This window comes from Podarcis tiliguerta (assembly GCF_965153285.1).
Source record: "Podarcis tiliguerta genome assembly, chromosome: 13".
NCBI lineage: Eukaryota > Metazoa > Chordata > Lepidosauria > Squamata > Lacertidae > Podarcis > Podarcis tiliguerta.
In genome coordinates, this window is record NC_139546.1 from 51,092,260 (window position 1) to 51,114,510 (window position 22,251).

Consider the following 22,251-nt stretch of genomic DNA (forward strand, 5'->3'; position numbering starts at 1 on the left):
TGTGCCCTCCATCTTTCCCAACATCAGGGTCTTTTCCAGGGAGTCTTCTCTTCTCATGAGGTGGCCAAAGTCTTGGAGCCTCAGCTTCAGGATCTGTCCTTCCAGTGAGCACTCAGGGCTGATTTCCTTCAGAATGGAGAGGTTGGATCTTCTTGCAGTCCATGGGACTCTCAAGAGTCTCCTCCAGCACCAGAATTCAAAAGCATCCATTCTTCGGCGATCAGCCTTCTTTATGGTCCAGCTCTCACTTCCATACATCACTACTGGGAAACTGGATAGTAGCCATCAATAACCTTTTCCTCCTCCACAAATTTGCCCACTCCTTTTTTTAAAGCCGTCCAAGATGGTGACCATCTTGTGGGAGGGAGTTCCGCAGTTGACCTTTTCAAGGCACAGAGGATTTTCTTTTCTTTGTCCTTAATCTTGCCGGATGTTGCTGTGGGAGTGTTCAGGGTGGCAAGAGACGATATATTGTTTATTCATATCTTTCCTGGCTTGTGCTAGCAAGTTCCTTTACTTAGCAGAGAGCAGTCCCCTTTACGCAGCAGAAAACCTGTTGCCAACTCATGTGAGTTTCTGAAGACAATATGCAAGTCAATACAGACACCACAGTCTTATTCATAAGCAATAAAAAGAAAGTTTACTCACAATCAGGCAGAGCACAGAGTGATCCCTGAAGGCAGGCTTGAAGCCAGTGATGGCCAAACTTGGGTCTCCAGCTGTTTTTGGACTACAACTCCCATCATCCCTAGCTAACACGACCAGAGGTCAGGGATGATGGGAACTGTAGTCCCCAAACAGCTGGAGGGCCAAGTTTGGCCGTCATTGCTTTAGGCTTAAAGTTTTAAACATATACAAACAGGTTTACCCCACAAGGGAGATTTGCCTAGTGACCGCAGGCTAGCAGTCCAGCAGTTCACAGGACGAAAGGAAGATGGAAAAGAGGTAGAGGGGCAACATGCCTTGGCCTTTTGCCAGATCTGGAAAGGTCATGCCCACCCCCTAGTCACATGCAAAAGGAAGGATGCTGCAGGCCAGGAGGAACAGGAAGTTTCGACGGGTTGGACCAAACATCCCCTCGCTAGTCCACTCTAGGAAAACAAGGAATGTTGTACTTGACTGCTCCCAGTGGATCACATAATATAATTGTTATGGAAAAATCTAGGTGCGAGGCTGCTCAGTCCCCCTGCTGTTCGGGCAGAGCCCGTGGGCCCTGCGGAATAAAGGAAGGAGTCCAGCCCCCAACCGGAGCAAATAGCTGTAGACCAAAGTTTATTGCGCAACAGGTTCAAAGAGGAATTTTGAACCCAGAGGATGGGATGACCAGGACTTTTAAAACTTTCCCACCATATCCCAGAATACAGTTTGTACAGCATCATTGCTACATCACTGACATGTCACAAAAGGGGAGGGGTAGACAGGGGTTACACTAGTTTAACCTTGGCAAACATGTCCAGACAAGTCCTTGGTGCAAGCTTAGCATAAGGGCAAGACCCAGGTATAAGATTAGCATAGGCAAACACCTCTGAAGTCCCACCACCCAAAGTCCAATAGAACTTCCTTTGCGTGTCTGGCCCCTTGGCAAGTCCGGTGATAGGATTAGGCTTTCCTTGGCCAACAATCAGCTCAGCAATTGTCACCTCTGGGAACTTCCTGGAGTCCTTTTTCAAGGGGAAAATAGCTTTGGAATGGAGGAAACTGGCAAAGGAGTTGATTTTATATTATTTTTAAAGCTAGGTAATTTCCCTGGGCTGTCAAGTCGAAAGGATACATTCAGGCTTAATATTTGTAACATTTAACTTTAAAGATGTGCCCCCCCCCCCGTAATTACCGTAAAATAATAATAATACAGTGGTGCCTCGGGTTACATACGCTTCAGGTTACAGACTCCGCTAACCCAGAAATAGTACCTCGGGTTAAGAACTTTGCTTCAGGATGAGAACAGAAATCGTGCTCCGGCAGCAGCAGGAGGCCCCATTAGCCAAAGTGGTGCTTCAGGTTAAGAACAGTTTCAGGTTAAGTACGGACCTCCAGAACGAATTAAGTACTTAACCCGAGGTACCACTGCAATAATAATAATAATAATAATAATAATAATTTATTTATTATTTATTATTTATTATTTATACCCCGCCCATCTGGCTGGGTTTCCCCAGCCACTCTGGGCGGCTTCCAACCGAATATTAAAAACAGTACAGCGTCAGACATTAAAAACTTCCCTAAACAGGGCCGCCTTCAGTTGTCTTTTAAAAGTAAAATAGTTGTTTATTTCCTTGACAACTGCTGGGAGGGCGTTCCACAGGGCGGGCGCCACCACCGAGAAGGCCCTCTGCCTGGTTCCTTGTAACCTCACATCTCGCAATGAGGGAACCGCCAGAAGGCCCGCAGAGCTGAACCTCAGCATCCGGGCTTGACGATGGGGGTGGAGACGCTCCTTCAGGTATACAGGACCGAGGCCAGAGTTGTCCCTTTATGAACAAAACCCCTGCCCCAGGACTCTGGAACCGGTTGCCCTGGCGGCAGCTTAGAACCCCGACCCAAAGAACCAAAAGGGTTCTGGAATGTGTTCCGCCAGCCATGCCTACAGCTTTCCTGGTGGGCCCACCAATGGCCCTTTCCAAAGCGTTCTCCGCTCCGGGGGCTCTGGGACCGGGCTCTCGTTCGCCCGCGACTCTGGCTCTCCTGCTCCTCCTCCTCGCCAGTGAGAGCCCCGGGACGGAGGGGTGCATCCACTGCGGACTCCATTCCAAGAACCTGAAGACCCGCTTTGCCCACCTCTGCGCCCAATACCGAGAGCGTTACAACCAGGCAAACTGTACCGGTTATCCCTGGGGTAGAGAGTCCTCCCTGGGCTTGGCCTTAGGTAGAGAAAACAGGGCTCTTTGGGGATGTCTGGAAAAGGGCAGGATTTATTATTATTTAATGGCAATGATTAGAACATCACTGTTATTATTTCTGTACACATTGATGGAACGTCACTGTTAGTATTTCTGTCTGCATCGTTCAACATCACTATTATTAGTTTGGTATGCGTGACCGGAATGCCACTGTTATTATTTCTGTATGCATCCCATTAGCATAGTCGCTCAGATCAATATTATTAGCGGTAATAATAACAATATATTCTTATGGGTGGCAACAGGGGTGGGGCTCCCCCTATATTTCCCTGTGGGTTATCTCTTTGGGGGGCAGGTGTCCACATGCTGGTGGTGGGTGGAGCCAGAGGGGGGAAAGGGGGCAGAGCAAGAGATAATAATACTGTAATAATAATAATAATAATAATAATAATAATAATAATAATAATAATATGAATTTCTAGGTGGTCTGCATTCCAGTCAGGCAAAAGCCCAGAGGTTTCTACATGCACACAATCACTCGTATATAATGCCGGGTGGTTCGGGACAAACAATTGTGCTTCTCCCTTCATAGCTGACCTGTGGAACTCAATCCCACAAGAAGTAGAGAGAGCTGTTAAAAATTAGACAAACTAAGGGGAGATATCACCACAGTTCTTTGGACGGTTTACGTTTTTCAGACTCCGCTGAAGTACTTTCATAAGCTTGTTATTCCTCGGAGCTGGACCTCAGCGTCCAGGCAGAATGATGGGGGTGGAGACGCTCCTTCAGGTCTACTGGGCCTTTGAGGCCGTTTAGGGCTATCAAGGTCAGCACCAACACTTTGAATTGTGCCCTGAAACATACTGGGAGCCAATAGAGGACTTTCAGGACCGGTGTTATGTGGTCTCGGCAGCCACCCCCAGTCCCCAGTCTGGCTGCTGCATTCTGGATTAATTGCATTTTCTGGGTCACCTTCAAAGGTAGCCCCACGTAGAGCGCATGGCAGTAGTCCAAGCGAGAGATAACCAGAGCATGCGCCACTGTGGAGGGTGCCAGGTTGCGGGTGGCAGGATTTGCAGACCACCGTGGCTCATGCAAGCTTCCCCTTTCTTCCCTCCCACCTGCAGATGACATGTCCTTGGATCTCTTGCTGGAAAAAACGCACCGAGTCTTCCGGGTTATAGGTAAGGAGCAGTTTGGACTGTGCAGATTTCAGGGGGTGGCGCTTCCTTGGGACGATGGGCGTAAAATGAAGGAAGGAGGGGGGGAATGAAAACTCTTGCTTTTGCATCAGTCTAGAGAAGCTGCCGTTGGTGGTAGCAGTGGCGCTGTGGGTTAAACCACAGAGCCTAGGGCTTGCCGATCAGAAGGTCGGCGGATCGAATCCCCGCAATGACGGGGTGAGCTCCCGTTGCTCGGTCCCTGCTCCTGCCAACCTAGCAGTCCAAAAGCACACCAGTGCAAGTAGATAAATAGGTACTGCTCCGGCGGGAAGGTGAACGGCGTTTCCGTGCGCTGCTCTGGTTCACCAGAAGCGGCTCAGTCCTGCTGGCCACATGACCCGGAAGCTGGACGCCGACTCCCTCGGCCAATAAAGCGAGATGAGCGCCGCAACCCCAGAGTCGGCCACGACTGGACCTAATGGTCAGGGGTCTCTTTACCTTTAGAGTAGAGTGTTGGTGGTAGCAGTGGGATTATAATCCTCTCGTCCCTTCTCCCCACCAGAAATTAACCAGAGCCTCGCTGACTTCCCAAAATTTTGGAACTGGCTTAATGAAGTCAAGATACCAGAGCAGAGCAGAGAAGGTACGAGAGAGGAATTTCAGTCTGAATCCCAGTCTGTATTGGGACCGGCTCTGAAATTGTTTTCATACATCTCAGTCACAGAACGTGCTGGAAAAACAGAGGATGCTTCTGGGCATGTGCAAAGTGTGTTTTCCCTCAAACGTGGGGTTTCGCTTATGCTCACGTGCGCGACATCAGGACGTCAAAATATCACACGCATAAATAATAAGTAAATAAATGTTTATTTATACCCCTCCCTCCCCGGCAGGACTCACAGCGGCTAACACCAAATATGAATTACAATGAAACGTAATAGAAAAACAACAACCACCAAACAATTAAAATATGGCTTAAAATGCAGCCTCATTTTAGTAGTAGCCCATAAATCAAGACCATAAAGGGAGAAAACATCAGATATTCACCCGAGCCAGCTATCCATGCTGGTCCTACGTGGGTCAGCAAAAAAGCCAAGGGAAAATTTATATACCAAATCCCATATAAGGGGTCAGAGTGAGTCTAAGCCGAAGGCCAGGCGGAACAGCTCCGTCTTGCTGGCCCTGTGGAAAGAGGTCAAGTCTCACAGGGCCCTAGTCTCTTGGGACAGAGCGTTCCACCACGTCGGGGCCAGTACTAAAAAGGCCCTGGCCCTAGTTGAGGGCCACCTAACCACCTTGTGACTTGGGACCTTCAAGGTGTTGACATTTGTGGACCTTTCCGCAGGGCGTACCAGGAGAGGCAGTCCTGTAGGTACGAGGGTCCTAGGCCGCATAGGGCTTTAAAGGTCAAAACCAGCACCTTAAAACTTCACCGCACCCCACTGCTGCAGCCCAATTGCTGAATGGAGGGAGGCTTTGCCGCCATATGGCACCTCTGCTCAGAGATTTGCTACGGGGTGTTGCTCTCAGTATCTAAAGCTCTTAACAACCAAAGACTGGGTTCACCTGTGAGATCGCCTCGCCCCATAAACGCCCCACTTGACCGCTTGGATCGGCAGGACTTTCGCTGTTTCCACACGCTACCCGTTCTGCCTTGCTGGGAACCGGATCTTTTGTTGCGGCAGGGCCGACACCTTTGGAACTCGCTGCCACTTGAAAACCAGGCAGGAGTACCTTCAGTAGTACTCCTCTTGGCGCCTGCTAAAACCACTTAGTCGCTTAGGCAAGCCTGCTCAGACCTGTAGAACGTGGGTGTATGTTTCAATCTGCTCTTTAGTTTATTGCCGGTTTTTTGGTTGGCTTTTAAAAAACCATTTTCGCTGGTCATTTCATTGTTTTGTTCTCTTTGCAACCTGCTTTAAGGGCATTTTTTTTAAAAAAAAGTGGTGCGTAGATTTTATGAAATGAATGAATGAATGAATCATAATCTCACTCATCTGGGACGAGAGGGAAGAGGGTAATTTTTCCTCTCAGAATCTGGCCCCAGGGCAAAAGAGAAATAATCTGAATCATGCGTGTGGGTGACTAGAAACAGCACTCCCCAGATTGAAAAGCATCCTTCGCTCCAGAAACCTCCTATCCTGATCTCACAACATAGCTGTCAACCGTCCCTTATTTGGCGGGACAGTCCCTTATCCCAGCGCCGTGTCCCGCTGCTGTCCCTTATTGATGATGTCCCTTAAATTTCCCAGGTTTCAAAGGAAGCAGCTCCTCTCCCTCCCTCCCTGCCGGCCAGGGAGGAGGGAGGCTCCAGCTGTGTTGCTTGGCTGCGTTGCTCACCCAATAAGGAGTCTGAGAACGACTGGGGGGTGGAGCTTGCATGCCTTGTGCCTTGTCTGGGGACTCGCCTTTGCTCAGCGCTTCCCAGCGGAGAGGTGACGGTGGTTTTCCTTGCTGCATCCCCTTTGCCGGGTTGCAACCACCGCTTGAGGCTTCGTTTGGCTGCTGGCTGGGCTTTCTGTCTTTGGCTCGGAGGGGCTCAGAAGCCGAACATACCTGTGCTTGGAAAATCCCTTATTTTGGCTGCTGATCCCTTCTTTTCGAGGCTGCTGGTCCCTTATTTTCAAATCTGTAAATTGAGAGCTATGCCTCACAATTTCCAAGGCAGGGACCAGCCCCAGTCCCTGATAGCAGGCTGGGAAAACTAGCTTGCTTGTACGTTTCCGAGCACAATTCAAAGTGCTGGTGGTGACCTTTAAAGCCCTAAACGGCCTCAAAGAGCCCAGGATACCTGAAGGAGCGTCTCCACCCCCATTGTTCAGCCCGAACACTGAGGTCCAGCTCCAAGGGCCTTCTGGCGGTTCCCTCATTGCGAGAAGCAAAGCTACAGGGAACCAGGCAGAGGGCCTTCTCGGTGGTGGCGCCTGCCCTGTGGAACGCCCTCCCATCAGATGTCAAAGCGATAAATAACTACCTGACATTCAGAAGACATCTTAAGGCAGCCCTGTTCAGGGAAGTTTTTAATCTGTGATATTTTAGTGTATTTTTGGTTTCTATGGAAGCCGCCCAGAGTGGCTGGGGAAACCCAGCCAGATGGGCGGGGTACAAATAAATTATTATTATTATTATTATTATTATTATTATTATTATTATTATTATTACTGTCTTGCAATAAACCTATTTTCTCTTTTCTCTTCCAGCCCTGTGCCCTCCGGCTTGCCGTAAGTTCCGGGGACGGGGTGGCAGAACGAGAAATACTGGGATCAAGAGCCCCACCTTTATAAAAAATGGAAAAACACCCCCCCTCCCTTATTACATCCCTTCTCAGTGATGACTCCCATCTGGTGGACTGCTCTGTCCCAGGAGACTAGGGTCCTTCAGGTCCCGCGAAATAAGGGACGCTTGACAACTATGGTCCTTGCCCTCCGTCAGAGGAGGTGGGGGGGGGGTTCTGAGGCCTCTGCCCCGGACCCTCACCTGACCCCTCCTGACCTCCGTTTCCAGAGGGATCAGCCTTGGTGTGGAACTGTACGACTTGCAGGAGAGTAGAGCTGCGCTGCTGGGATATGAAGACCTGTTATCCAGGTGAGGGGGTTCTCTCTCCTTTAAAGGTAAAGGTACCCCTGTCCGTACGGGCCAGTCTTGCCAGACTCTAGGGTTGTGCGCTCATCTCACTCAAAGAGGCCGAGGGCCAGCGCTGTCCGAAGACACTTCCGGGTCACGTGGTCAGCGTGACAAGCTGCATCTGGCGAGCCAGAGCCGCACACGGAAACGCCGTTTACCTTCCCGCCAGTAAGCGGTCCCTATTTATCTACTTGCACCCGGAGGTGCTTTCGAACTGCTAGGTTGGCAGGCGCTGGGACCGAACGACAGGAGCGCACCCCGCCGCAGGGATTCGAACCGCCGACCATGCGATCGGCAAGTCCTAGGCGCTGAGGTTTTACCCACAGCGTCACCTGCGTCCCTCTCTCCTTTACTGCCATAATTAATAATAATAATAATAATAATAATAATAATTTTATTATTTATACCCCACCCATCTGGCTGGGTTTCCCCGGCCGCTCTGGGCGGTTCCCAACAGAACACTAAAAACAGAACAAAACTTCAAACATTAAAAAGCCCCCTGTCTCTTCTGCAAGCCCTCTGGGGGTGCCATTCCCGCCCCTCCCAGCCAGTCCTTGCCCCCTCCCTCCCTCCCTCCCCTTTTATCTTCCAGGGTCCACCCTACTTACCAAGGCCTTTGGCAGACCTTCCACGCGTCCCAATTTTCCAGGGATTGACAGACGCCATCCCGGTTTCTGGTTTGATCCCTGTATGTCCCGCTTTTCCTTAGAACCGGGCACAGGGCCTTCTCTTTATTTAGAGAAATATTGTAAAATTAATGAATGTTAGGAAAATGTTGGAATGAAAGTACACGGCTTTAGTAGAAACATTATAAGGAGCTAAGTACAAATAAGTTTTAGGGTTTTGATGGTGAGATAAGGTTAAGATAAATTAAGATAATTAAATGACAGAAATCAGTGAAAGGTGGAAAAGGATTTGCTGAAATAATTAATATCTAGAATACAAAAAAGGGAGGTGTGAGGAGGTCGAGGAAATAAGTTAATGAAAGATATTGATAAATATTGGATGTGTTTTTAATTGTTTTTGTTTTTGTTTGATGTATTGTGTTTTTTGTTTAATGTATTGTAATGTATTGATTTGTATTGTTTATTCTTTTTTCTTTTTCTTACTTTTTTCTGTAATCTTTAAACTTTTAATAAATATTATTTTAAAAAATAAATAAAAAAAATAAAAAAAAATAGAACCGGGCACAGGGCCTTCTCAGTGGTGGCGCCCGCCCTCCCAGCAGATGTCAAGGAAATAAGCAACTAGCTGACTTTCAGAAGACATCTGAAGGCAGCCCTGTTTAGGGAAGCTTTTAGTGTTTGATGTTTTATAACTTATTATTATTATTATTATTTTGGGAGCCACCCAATAGCTTCCTGGGCTCTTTCAAGCACCCCTTCCTCTCTTTGCCTGCCCCCTGGCATTCGCTCGCCCATTTCTCTCCCTCTCTTTCTCCCCACAGAGGGCGGAGGTCTGGAAAAAATCACCCGGTTAATCTGCTCCATCTCTGGGTCCTGCCTTTTCCTGGGCATCGTCTCTTGCGCTCTCGAGTAAGTGGGACGCCCCATGGAGGAGCTTGGGGGGCAAAGGGGGAGGGGCATTGCTGATAGAGAACCTCAATTAATGGGATAATGGACAGTACAGTGGTGCCTTGGTTCTCGGACTTAATCCGTTCCCGAAGTCCGTTCCAAAGCTGCCCTGTGGAACGCCCTCCCACCAGATGTCAAGGAAATAAACAACCACCTGACTTTTAGAAGACATCTGAAGGCAGCCCTGTATAGGGAAGCTTTTAATGTTTGATGCATTACTGTATTTTAATATTTTGTTGGAAGCCTCACAGAGTGGCTGGGGAAGCCCAGCCAGATGGGCGTGGTATAAATAAAATAATAATAATAATAATAATAATAATAATAATAATAATAATAATAATTCAAAAACCAAGATGCAGCTTCTGATTGGTGCAGGTGCCCCAGAAATAATAGCTGACAGCCGCATTGACTGTTTGGCTTCCGAAAAACGTTTCAGAACTGGAACACTTAACTTCTGGGGTTTTGGTATTTGGGAACCAAGGCGTTTGAGAACCAAGGTACCACTTTATTCCCTACAGCAATTCTGTCCTGCCTTTCCTCCAAAGATCCACTTTTGACCCTCACAACGTCCTGGGAGCCAATGCAGATCTCTCAGGACCGGTGCTATGTGGTCTCCCAGTCCCCAGTCTGGCTGCCACATTCTGGATTAGTTGCAGTTCCCGGGTCACCTTCAAAGGCAGCCCCACATAGAGCGCATGGCAGTAGTCCAAGCAAGAGATAACCAGAGCATGTGCCGCTCTGGCCAGACAGACAGCAGGCAGGGAGGATGCCGAAATGGTATTGTCACGGAGGAGGAGAGAGGTCTGCCGGCGGTTATGGGTCACGATGGCCCTACAGAATCCACATGTTCTATAGAACCTCCATTCTCACTGGCAGTCTATCTATTCCTGGGGAGCGGGAGAGGCCTGGGGCTCACACACCTTGCTTGCCAGACCTCCACAGGCCGGCAAGATATACTGTAAAGGTAAAGGGTAAAGGGACCCCTGACTATTAGGTCCAGTCACGGACGACTCTGGGGTTGTGGCGCTCATCTCGCTTTACTGGCCGAGGGAGCCGGTGTACAGCTTCCGGGTCATGTGGCCAGCAGGACTAAGCCGCTTCTGGCGAAGCAGAGCAGTGCACGGAAATGCCGTTTACCTTCCCGCCGGAGCAGTACCTATTTATCTACTTGCACTTTGACGTGCTTTTGAACTGCTAGGTTGGCAGGCGCTGGGACCGAACAACGGGAGCACACCCCGCCGCGGGGATTCGAACCGCTGACCTTTCGATCGGCAAGCCCTAGGCACTGAGGCTTTTACCCACAGCGCCACCCGCGGCCCTGTATACTGTAGTTAGGTTTAAATTTCCGCATCAGAACCGAAGAATAGAAGAACAGCCCGCTGGATCAGGCTGATGGCCTATCTAGTCCAACATCCTGTCCTCACAGCAGCTGACCAGATGCCCATTAGGGGAACCCCACAAGCGGGTCCTGAGTTCAAGAGCAGCACTCCTGCAGTTTCCAGTGACTGGCATTCAGAATCATCGCTGCCTCCACCTGCGGAGCGCAGTGAATTTGCCCTGTCCCCCTTTTTAAAGCCATCCAGGCTGTTGGACACCACTTCCTCCTGTGGCAGAGAGTTCCGCAGTCCGTGTGCCATGTGAAGACATCCATTTCCATTGAAACGAGGCTGTATTTTAATGTTTTAATGTGGTATTTTAATCTTGTTTTTAAGTTGTATTTCAATCAGTTTATATCGGGTGTCGGCCACCCTGAGCTCGGTCTTGGCTGGGGAGGGCGGGGTATAAATAAAATTATTATTATTATTATTATTATTATTATTATTAATTATCCTTTTCTCTGCCCTGAAACTCCCAGCCAGTGTCTCTGGATGCAGCCGTGTGTGTGTGTGTGTGTGTGTGTGTTGTGTTTTCCACACCTGTTTCGCGACACCAGAAGCGTCACAACACCACACGTACCCGGCATAGTTTCTGAATGAATCATTCTGCAAAGAAACGAAAAGGGAAGGGGGGGTGTGGAAAGGGAGTCTGTGCAAACCGGTTTCCCCCATGATGAATATTTTCCTTTCCTCTTTGGCAGGTTTTGGCTCCGCGCGAACACGAGAGAAGAGGAGGGGCCGGTATAGGAAAGGGGAGCAAAAAACTCACAGGCCCCTCCATAATCTCCTCCTTTGCACATGAAGGGGGGGGGGGCGTTGTATAAGAGTCAAAATACGTGAGGCACGAGCTGGAAGAAGCGGTGCTGGCGGCACCCAACATCGTGCAAGCAATGTTCAGGACACAGAGGTCTTGGCTGTGACTCGTCCCATAAGCACATGTGCAAAATAACTGCACTTTTTTTAAAAAAATGCACAGATCTGCATGTAATTCCAAAAAAAAAAGCCATTTTTATTCAGTTATATATAGAAAAAAACAGCACATATTCAGATGCAAACAGGAACACCAGAAAGCGCTGATAATTCCCCCCATCTCCACTGCTGCAAAATTATCCCATGTTATAAAATGTAGATTTATTTATATTTCAGTTCAATCAGCCACAGAGGCACTACTAGGCTGATTTAAAAGCTCCACGGGCATTGGGTAAGGAAATCAGAGAGCGGGGGGCCTTTAAAAAAAAGCAAACTCTGTTTGTGTTTAAAACGCTCAATCCATTAAATTATTGCCCGATTTAACGAGTTCCAGATTGAAGCATATCGGGTTGGGCGGGTGGAATTTATTTCATTGCCTTTGTTACAAATGTTATGTCATAAAACCAAACCCTGCCTTGATGAATCTGCCTGGTATTTGAAATACTTATTCACGCGTTAACCTGTGGAACTCCCTGCCACAGGAGGGCGGCTTTAAAAGAGGATGGGGCAAATTCATGGAGGAGGAGAGGGCGATTGGTGGCTACTGGCCAATATGTCGATGCTCTGAGAGGGCTTTTGAGGTCGGATCCTGCTCACTGGTTTTCCACGGGCATCTGGTTGTCCCCCCCCCGCCCCCGTGAGAACAGGATGCTGGCCAAGATGGGCCTGATCCAGCAACCTCTTCTCCTATATTCTGGAAGAACCAGGTGCTCCCCTCTCACACAGGAGGACGGAGGAGGACCCAGAACCCAGGTGTGTCCGCCCTTATATAGACATTTTAAATTCCCCGCCCTGGAGTCCAAGACCACCCCCAGACACATCATACCTACATCACAGAAGAGGCGGTCTACAGCAGAAATCTGAGCGCCTTGTTTATCTCCTGTCTGGCAGGTTACCTGTTAATGGTCACTTGATTGGATACCCTGGGGAGCCTGGCCAGTCTTTTGTAATGACAAAAACAAAAACGCCCTGAGGATGCCAGCCTGCCAACCGCTGCCCAGCAAATACGAGTTCCGGAATGTGCAAAGGGTGTGTCTGAGCATGTGCAAAGGGCTGCTCGCCTGAGCTTGGTTTTTTCTGGGCTCATGCTCTCGGGCTCCTTCACCGCCCATGTTTTGCAAACCGTTCAGAGCACATCTGAAGCACCGCTGCGCAACCCCAGTCGGCGTTTGGTGCGTGGGCTCTGGGAAACAGCCAAGCGCTTATGGACTGGCACCCGGCGGCTGGTGGAGAGAAAGAGACGCTGTGAGCCTTTGCTAGCACATGGCGGGTGGGAAGGAGGGGGTGCCGCTGAGATGCTTTGCTGTCAATGCGTTACATAACAGGCCCAGTTAATTAGTGTTGCCTCCGCCAATTAAATGCTCAATTTACCAATTTGAAAACCTCTGGGGGGGTTTTTTCTGCACTTTCTCAGACGCAAACCGGTGTGGTTTTCTGGTCTCCTGTCACATCTAGCCCAATCCCCTTCGTCTTCTTCTTCTTCGTCTTCTTCTTCTTCTTCGTCTTCTTCTTCTTCTTCGTCTTCTTCTTCTTCTTCGTCTTCTTCTTCTTCTTCTTCTTCTTCTTCTTCTTCTTCTTCTTCTTCGTCTTCTTCTTCTTCTTCTTCTTTGGCGATCCCTCGTAGCCGAGTAAGATTGTCTTCCATAAACACGGTTTTAACAGTGAGTCCATAAGTGACTGTGGAGGCCAATTCTGGATCCACACGTCCTTCCACAGTGGGGACATTGGTTCCCGGGCGGGAGTTGATCACGGTGTAGATTTGTTAGGAGCTCATCCTACACTCGTGAGAAGTGTACACCTCATGAGAAGTGAAGACTCCCTGGAAAAGACCCTGATGCTGGGAAAGATGGAGGGCCCAAGGAGAAGGGGACGACGGAGGACGAGATGGTGGGACAGTGTTCTCGAAGCTACAGACATGAGTTTGACCAAACTGCGGGAGGCAGTGGAAGACAGGAGTGCCTGGCGTGCTCTGGTCCAGGGGGCCACGAAGAGGCGGACACGACTAAACGACTCAACAACAACAACAAATACTGTGTTTCCCAAGGGAATACATTTTTTTTGCATACCTCCAACTGTACATAGATATACATGTTATTTTCAATGCCATACATGTCATGTTCAGTGCTATATAAGTCACTTACATTTATACTCATATTGTACTACTTTGGCTATGTGTTGAATAAAATATTGAATTCTTGCATTGGGAAAAACAAAGATTGTGGTGAAAAGTGAAAAACATGAACTGCAAAAAAACCCCTAGAGCTTACAGAACAAAACCAACTTCAGATATGAAATCAGCACATCGAAATTAGGTTGGAACAACTGCAGGTGTCAATGCAACAAAAATTTTGTTCCCCAGTCTAAGAGTCTTGCCCCCATCAAGGTCATAGATATGAATTTCTGGCAGATGGCTGCCTGACCTCTCTTTAAAAACCTCCACCAGATGTCTGGAGTAGCCGAAAACAAGATTGCTCCTACCTGGCTTGAGAGCAGTACATGCGAAAAGGATCTAGGAGTCTTGGTTGACCACAAACTTGACATGAGCCAACAGTGTGACGCAGCAGCTAAAAAAGCCAATGCAATTCTGGGCTGCATCAATAGGAGTATAGCATCGAGATCAAGGGAAGTAATAGTGCCACTGTATTCTGCTCTGGTCAGACCTCACCTGGAGTACTGTGTCCAGTTCTGGACACCACAGTTCAAGAAGGACACTGACAAACTGGAACGTGTCCAGAGGAGGGCAACCAAAATGGTCAAAGGCCTGGAAACGATGCCTTATGAGGAACGGCTAAGGGAGCTGGGCATGTTTAGCCTGGAGAAGAGGAGGTTAAGGGGTGATATGATAGCCATGTTCAAATATATAAAAGGATGTCACATAGAGGAGGGAGAAAGGTTGTTTTCTGCTGCTCCAGAGAAGCGGACACGGAGCAATGGATCCAAACTACAAGAAAGAAGATTCCACCTAAACCTTAGGAAGAACTTCCTGACAGTAAGAGCTGTTTGACAGTGGAATTTGCTGCCAAGGAGTGTGGTGGAGTCTCCTTCTTTGGAGGTCTTTAAGCAGAGGCTTGACAACCATATGTCAGGAGTGCTCTGATGGTGTTTCCTGCTTGGCAGGGGGTTGGACTCGATGGCCCTTGTGGTCTCTTCCAACTCTATGATTCCATGATTCTATGATTCCCTGTGTTAACTGACAACCCTTTGGATATTTGAAGGTGGCATGGAGGAAACAGCAAGCTTGTTGTTTTTTCCTGCTCTGGAGGGCAGGACGCGAACCCGTGGCTTCAAGTTACAGGGACGGAGGTTCCGACTGAACATCGATTTATGATTCTATAACTCTTCCAATTAAGATTTCTCTTCTTGTTTCGAAAATTAATCAGGAGGCAGTGGTGGGGTGTTCAAAAGCCTCCCGTGGACAGAAAGGGGGGGGGGACGCAGGTGACGCGTTTTAATTAAGAAGGGCTCTATTTTTAATCTGCAATCAAAGCCTTTTTATTAGCTCATCACACTGATTAAGCAACAGGGAAGCTTTGAGGTTGTCGCTGCAACGCTTGGGGATGTTTGGATTATTTTTAAATGCTTTTGAAACACAGAATCTTTATATCTTATTATGATTTATGTGGAAATTGCTCAGTTTGGTTGTGTGTCTTTTTATGTTTTATTTATTGTTTATGGCAACTTTTCTAATAAAGTTTTATTTCATGTCGTAACTTTTTCATGCTTCGAACTATGGAAAGGACAAATAAAATTATGCATGCATGTATTTTATTTATGGCTGATATTCCACCTTTTTTTTTCCTCCAAGGAGCTCAAAGTGGTGGGTTCGGTTCTCCCCCTCCTCATTTAATCCCCCCACCACCACAACCCTGTGAGGTAGGCTGGCTTGAGAGGCAGGGAATGCCCCAAGCTCACCTGATTTATTATTTGTGTTTCATAAAATTTATACACTCCCGGATTGCAAAAAGAACCCCGTCATTTAGTGGTGTCCGCCTCTTCATGGCCCCCTGGACCAGAGCACGCCAGGCCCTCCTGTCTTCCACTGCCTCCCGCACTTTGGTCAAATTCACGCTGGTAGCTTCGAGAACACTATCCAACCATCTCGTCCTCTGTCGTCCCCTTCTCCTTGCACCCTCCATCTTTCCCAACATCAGGGTCTTTTCCAGGGAGTCTTCTCTTCTCATGAGGTGGCCAAAGTCTTGGAGCCTCAGCTTCAGGATCTGTCCTTCCAGTTAGCACTCAGGGTTGATTTCCTTCAGAATGGATATGTTTGATCTTTCTGCAGTCCATGGGACTCTCCAGTGTCTCCTCCAGCACCAGAATTCAAAAGCATCCATTCTTCGCCGATCAGCGTTCTTTATGGTCCAGCTCTCACTTCCATACATCGCTACTGGGAAAACCATAGCTTTTACTATACGGACCTTTGTTGGCAAGGTGATGTCTCTGCTTTTTAAGATGCTGTCTAGGTTTGCCATCGTCTTTATCCCAAGAAGCAGGCGTCTTTTAATTTCGTGGCTGCTGTCACCATCTGCAGTGATCATGGAGCCCAAAAAAGTAAAATCTCTCACTGCTTCCATTTCTTCCCCTTCTATTTGCCAGGAGGTGATGGGCCCAGTGGCCACAATCTTCGTTTTTTTGATGTTGAGCTTCAGACCATATTTTGCGCTCTCCTCTTTCACCCTCATTAAAAGGTTCTTTAATTCCTCCTCACTTTCTGCCATCAGTGTTGTGTCATCTGCATGTCTGAGGTTGTTGATATTTCTTCTGGCAATCTTAATTCCAGCCTAGCCTTTCGCATGATGAATTCTGCATATAAGTTAAATAAGCAGGGAGACAATATACAGCCTTGCCGTACTCATTTCCCAATTTTGAACCAATCAGTTGTTCCATATCCAGTTCTAACTGTAGCTTCTTGTCCCACATAGAGATTTCTCAGGAGACAGATGAGGTGATCAGGCACTCCCATTTCTTTAAGAACTTGCCATAGTTTGCTGTGGTCGACACAGTCAAAGGCTTTTGCATAGTCAATGAAGCAGAAGTAGATGTCTTTCTGGAACTCTCTAGCTTTCTCCATAATCCAGCGCATGTTTGCAATTTGGTCTCTGGTTCCTCTGCCTCTTCTAAACCCAGCTTGCACTTCTGGGAGTTCTTGGTCCACATACTGCTTGAGCCTGCCTTGAAGAATTTTAAGCATAACCTTGCTAGCGTGTGAAATGAGTGCAATTGTCCGGTAGTTGGAGCATTCTTTGGCACTGCCCTTCTTTGGGATTGGGATGCAGACTGATCTTCTCCAATCCTCTGGCCACTGCTGAGTTTTCAAAACTTGCTGGCATATTGAGTGTAGCACCTTAACGGCATCATCTTTTAAAATTTTAAATAGTTCAGCTGGAATACCATCGCTTCCACTGGCCTTGTTATTTGCAGTGCTTTCTAAGGCCCATTTGACTTCACTCTCCAGGATGTCTGGCTCAAGGTCAGCAACCACACTACCTGGGGTGTACGAGACATCCATATCTTTCTGGTATAATTCCTCTGTGTATTCTTGCCACCTCTTCTTGATGTCTTCTGCTTCTGTTAGGTCCTTACCATCTTTTGCAAATCTCCACCCAGCAGTGGGGCTGGAGCCCCCTTTTAAATGTGGACCCCCTGGGTTTCTCGCCCTCCCATCAATGCCACCACTGTCTGCCCCCCCAAACCCCTGTTTTTTGCAAGGATCTCAGTCATCTGCCTCATTACTCACCTTTTACGGCTTCCCAGCTGTTTTCGGAGGTGACTAACATAAAGCTCTGGAGGAAATAGACACATCCCAGTGTGGGCAGCTGGGCCTCCTGTTTAAGAACCTTTTTTAAACAAAGTAAATAAAATAAATCCTTTGTCAATGTAATGACAATCCCTTGGAAGGGAAAGCTCTGCAGATTTTTGCTCCGCATTGTGTTTTGCATAATATATTCTGCTATTCCACCGCCCAACATCTCCCGTCCTTCCAGAGGTTATGCAGAGGCTGAAAATTCTCTCTCTCTCTCTCTCCCCAATTCAAATCTCATTTATTCGCCCTTCTGTGACTTGGGAGTTCTCACCTGCTTTCTTAGCGTATCTGTTCAACTAGCCCCTTGGTGCCTTAAAAAAAAAAAAAAATCATGGAATTGTAGATGGAAGGGACCACAAGGGTCATCCAGTCCAACCCCCCTGGAATGCAGAAATCTTTTTCCTTACGTGCATCTCGAACCCAAGACCCCGAGATTAAGAGTCTCATGCTCTCCTATATATTTATTTCTCTGGAAGCTGAATGCTAGACTTTAACTGGTGTAAACAAAACCCTGGCCTTTAACTTATTTTTCTTTTTAAAAAAATGATTTAAATACAGTCAGTGCTTTTTTTTTCTAGGGGTATGCATACCCCTAAACATTTTGTGAATCTTTGTGGTTTTGTCCATTTACTGTATTTATCTCCCCCTATTTGAACTACAAAATGGTGGTTTTATTGAGTCAAAATGAGAGTACCCCTAAACATTTTTAAAGAAAAAAAGCACTGAGTTGTAATAATAATAATAATAATAATAATTTATAACCGTTTCCTCAGCCACTCTGGACAGCTTCCAATAGAATATTAGAATACAATAATCTATTAAACATTAAAAGCTTCCCTAAACAGGGCTGAAAATCTGTATTACAGTGGTACCTCGGGTTAAGTACTTAATTCGTTCCGGAGGTCCGTTCTTAACCTGAAACTGTTCTTAACCTGAGGTACCACTTTAGCTAATGGGGCCTCCCGCTGCTGCCGTGCCACCGCTGCACGATTTCTGCTCTCATCCTGAAGCAAAGTTCTTAACCTGAGGTACTATTTCTGGGTTAGCGGAGTCTGTGACCTGAAGCGTATGTAACCCGAGGTACCACTGTACAATAGCTTTGTAAAGGAGCATTTTGGTTTCCCTGCGAATGTCCCGGTCCTCAAACACTCTGCACTCGCAGGCCTTTTTGCTGAGCCTGTAATCTCACCCAGGGCCCGCCCACTCCAGGGCGGAGGCTCCACCTGTCTGCCTCCTGCCTCACACCTGTCCCGCCCCAGGTGAGCTCCCTCCGCCCCAGGGCGGAGCTTCCGACACCCAGCCGACTTGGGACGGCCAGGAGGAGAAGCAGGCAGAAAGAAAGAAAGAACGGACGGACGGAAGAAAGTAAGAAAGATCCGGAGAGGAGAGGAAATCGCCACAGGTTCTTTCATCCAGGTGAGCGCCCAAGGAGCGAGGGATTGTGGGGCAGCAGGTAAGATTGCCCCTTTCTTAATGGGGAAACCTTTGCCCCCTTACCTGTCTGACTCGCTTACACCCCTCCCTTATCTCCGGTTGGTTCTGTCTATCACCTACTTTTTCTTCTTCCTCCTTTTCTCTTGATCTTTCTCTCCTCCACCCACGCCTGAGTTCTGCACGTTCATCTCTGTCCTCCTTACTGGCTGACCCACTTATATCAGCTTCCTCCTCTGAGGTGGTTTTTCTTTGACCCCCTTTCCTCCTTATCGCTCTCTCTTATAGAATTGTAAAGTCGAAAGGGACCCTCAGAGGTCATCCATCCCAACCCGCCTCCAATGCAGGAATCTCAACACCCAGGAAATCCCCATTCCCGACTTTTTGCTCACCTGAACAGACGGCCGGCTTGCCCCCCGGGGAATAGGAGGAGGATCGTTAATAGGGAAAATTAATGTCTGGGTCTGAGTTAGACTTCCTGGCATCACTCATGGGTTATTCCTGAGAGCGACACCCCAACTTTGAAGCACCCAGCCGCTGCAGGTTACAAGAGCCCATTTAACTTGCTATATCATCATCCTCCCAAACCCACACACCCTCGGAGACGAAATTTTCTGGGGCGACGGTTGCTCATGTTCCCATTTCGCAGACGGAGGGAGGGAACTGAGGCAGACAGGTAGCAGCACGCAGCGGGCAGGCCAGAATAATTTGTCATAAGTGCAGAAGACGAGGCTGCTGGGTCAGGCTGAGGGGGTAGGCCTAGTTAGCCCAGTATCCTGTTCTCGTAGCAGCCAAGCAGAGACACGCAACCAGAACATGAGAGCAACATCAGTGCTCTCCCCAGCATTCAGAGCTTAAAACACAGCCGTCATGGCTGGTGGCCGCGGCTGGGCTCATCCTCTTTTAGAGAGCCACCCAAGTTGGCTCAACGGGTCTGTGCGTCTGGCTGTTAAGCAGAAGGTTGGTGGTTCGATCCCACCCAGGGGACAGGATCCCATCATTGCACGGGGTTAGACTAGATGGCCGTTGGGGGTCCCAACTCTACAATTCAGTGGTTCTGTGTTTCTAAGAGGGCAGCTGTCTCTTGAGGCAGCGGTTTCCACAGTTTAATAATAATAATAATAATAATAATAATAATTTATTATTTATACCTGGCCCATGTGGCTGGGTTTCCCTAGCCACTCTGGGCAGCTTCCAAAAAAATATTAAAATAAAATGTTTAATAATGTTTAGCAATGTTTAATATCTATTAAACATTAAAAGCATCCCTAAACAGGGCTGCCTTCAGATGTCTTCTAAAAGTCAGATAGTTGTTTATTTCCTTGACATCCAGTGGGAGGGCGTTCCACAGGGAGGGCGCCACCACCGAGAAGGCCCTGTGCCTGTTCCCTGTAACATCACTTCTCGCAGGGAGGGAACCACCAAAAGGCCCTCGGAGCTGGACCTCAGTGTCCGGGCAGAACGATGGGGGTGGAGATGCTCCTTCAGGTCTACTGGGCCTTTGAGGCCGTTTAGGGCTTTCAAGGTCAGCACCAACACTTTGAATTGTGCTCGGAAATGTTTAACTCTGAGCAGTGTGAATATAACGACTTCTGTCCGCTCTGGATTTCCCAGCCTTCCTTGGACAAACCTGCTGGGTTCCAGTACAATGAGAGATGGAGAATAAAACCCCTGCACGATTCTGGTGTCTCTTTGTGACATTCCCTGCAGGATCAGGCCCATGGCCCTTCCAGCCTAGGATGCTGTTTTCACAAGTGGTTTAACAGATCCTTCAATTTGAAGCCAGCAATCAGGATCCAAGCACGAAAGCACTTGATTTAATTCAATCACAGTGATCATTATAGGCTCAAAGTGCATCGCCACACGCCTCAAAGAATTCTGGGCAATGTAGTTTAACCCCTCACAGAGTTACAGCGCCCAGCAACCCTTAGCAAACTACAGTACCCAGAATTCTTTGAGGGGGGAAATATACGCTTTAAAGTTACAGCCTCATAGTTTGTAACCCGAACTCCTGGGAACATTCCGTAGATTCCTGCATTTCCGGGGGTTGGGCTGGATGACCTTTGGGATCCCTTCTAACTTTACAGTTCTGTGAAGATAATCCTACTGTTTGCCCAGATATTCCTTTGACTAAAGAAAGAGAGAGTTTGGTGCCGGCTCAAACCTTGCCCTGCAAATCTTACACTCCCAGGACTGATGTATGCTTATTCCGTCGATTTGAATTGCATTGCGTTAGTGGGCAGAGCCTCAGACAATAGAAGGAATTAGCGTAACGTTTTGCTAACTGTTTGACGGATCTAATTAACAACGCTTTGGAAGGAAGGAGCCGGCTGTTTGCAAATGCGGTGGATGGATAGAAAAGAAAGCAGGGAGCATTTGCAAAGCACTCCAGACCTGAAATTGCAGAACCGTGGAATTGTAGAGTTGGAAGGGGCACCCAGGGTTCATCTAGACCAACCCGCTGCAATGCAGGAATCGCAGCCGAGGAATATCTGGCCATCCAACCTCTGCTCAAAAACTTCCGGTGAAGTAGAGTCCAATGTCTTTAACCAAATGCAACCCCCACCCCACCAAATAACACCCCACTGCCTTGCTTTAAAAGGGGGGGGGGGCTTCATGCAGTATGTGGCTAAACTATTGCACCTGCAAAAAGAAAGATCAGAGCATTTGGGCCTTTTTTCGTTTAGGGAGAAAGCAAGTAAGAGGTGTGTGAGAGAGTGAATAGAGAAAGGTCTCTCTCCCTTTCTCATAACACAGCAAATCGTGGACACCTAAGGAAGCCAAAGATCTGGACAGATTCAGGACATATAAACAAACTACATCATTCAGCGCACGGTTAAACTGCGGAACTCCCTGCCACAGTAGGCAGGGACGGCTGCCAACTTGGATGGCTTTAAAAGAGGACTGGAGAAATTCCTGGAGGAGGAGAGGGCTATTTATGGCTACTAGCCAGGATGGCTGTGACTCCACACCTGAAGGCTGCAATGCTTTTGGGTACCAGTTGCTGGAAACTGCAGGAAGGGAGAGTGGGTCTTGAGTTCGAATCTTGCATTGCAGACTTTTTATATATATCAGGCATGTCCAACAGGTAGATCGTGGGGTGTTCCTGGTAGTTCCTGGTAGATCTCTGGCCCCTCAGCGATCTCTTTACAAAAAAGCAAAAAACGAACAAAAAAAGCTCCACAACTTTGGGTAGATCACTGCCCATTTTTTTACGACAGGCATAGGCAAACTCGGCCCTCCAGATGTTTTGGGACTACAACTCCCATGATCCCTAGCTAGCAGGACCAGTGGTCAGGGTTGATGGGAACAGTAGTCCCAAAACATCTGGAGGGCTGAGTTTGCCTAGGCCTGTTTAGCAACAAGGGGTAGATCACTGCCAGATTTTTTATACTGTGAGTAGATCGCAGTCTATTGGGAGATGGACGTACCTGATATAAATATATCCATACGTTGCCCATCTATCTGGGTTTTTCC

General features: G+C 47.9%; 2 protein-coding genes across 3 annotated transcripts in view; both read left to right on the plus strand.

Annotated features, from left to right (window-relative positions):
• Positions 1 to 2,397: 2,397 nt before the first annotated feature.
• TMEM95 (transmembrane protein 95) lies at positions 2,398 to 11,960 on the plus strand. Of its 2 annotated transcripts, XM_083410775.1 has the most exons (7): positions 2,400 to 2,863; positions 3,965 to 4,021; positions 4,563 to 4,643; positions 7,198 to 7,218; positions 7,502 to 7,582; positions 9,069 to 9,156; positions 11,273 to 11,960. In XM_083410775.1, the coding sequence occupies exons 1-7, from the start codon at positions 2,473 to 2,475 to the stop codon at positions 11,316 to 11,318; spliced, it is 765 nt and encodes a 254-aa protein (XP_083266901.1). In that variant the 5' UTR covers positions 2,400 to 2,472; the 3' UTR covers positions 11,319 to 11,960. The 2 variants fall into 2 exon arrangements, with proteins under 2 accessions (XP_083266902.1, XP_083266901.1); XM_083410776.1 differs by lacking the exon at positions 7,502 to 7,582 and having other exon boundaries at positions 2,398 to 2,863.
• Positions 11,961 to 18,582: 6,622 nt separating this feature from the next.
• The window catches only part of TNK1 (tyrosine kinase non receptor 1), a 38,021-nt gene continuing 34,352 nt past the window's right edge, over positions 18,583 to 22,251 (plus strand). The window contains exon 1 of the mRNA XM_083410299.1: positions 18,583 to 18,759. The gene's annotated coding sequence lies outside the window, so the exon portion shown is untranslated. The remainder of the gene's footprint in view (positions 18,760 to 22,251) is intronic.

Coding starts and splice junctions, on each gene's coding strand:
- TMEM95 (XM_083410775.1), top strand. CDS start 2,473: ATGAACAAAACCCCTGCCCCAGGACTCTGGAACCGGTTGCCCTGGCGG. Junction 4,644..7,197: donor ACCAGAGCAGAGCAGAGAAG/GTACGAGAGAGG, acceptor TTTCTCTTCCAG/CCCTGTGCCCTCCGGCTTGC. Junction 7,583..9,068: donor TATGAAGACCTGTTATCCAG/GTGAGGGGGTTC, acceptor TTCTCCCCACAG/AGGGCGGAGGTCTGGAAAAA.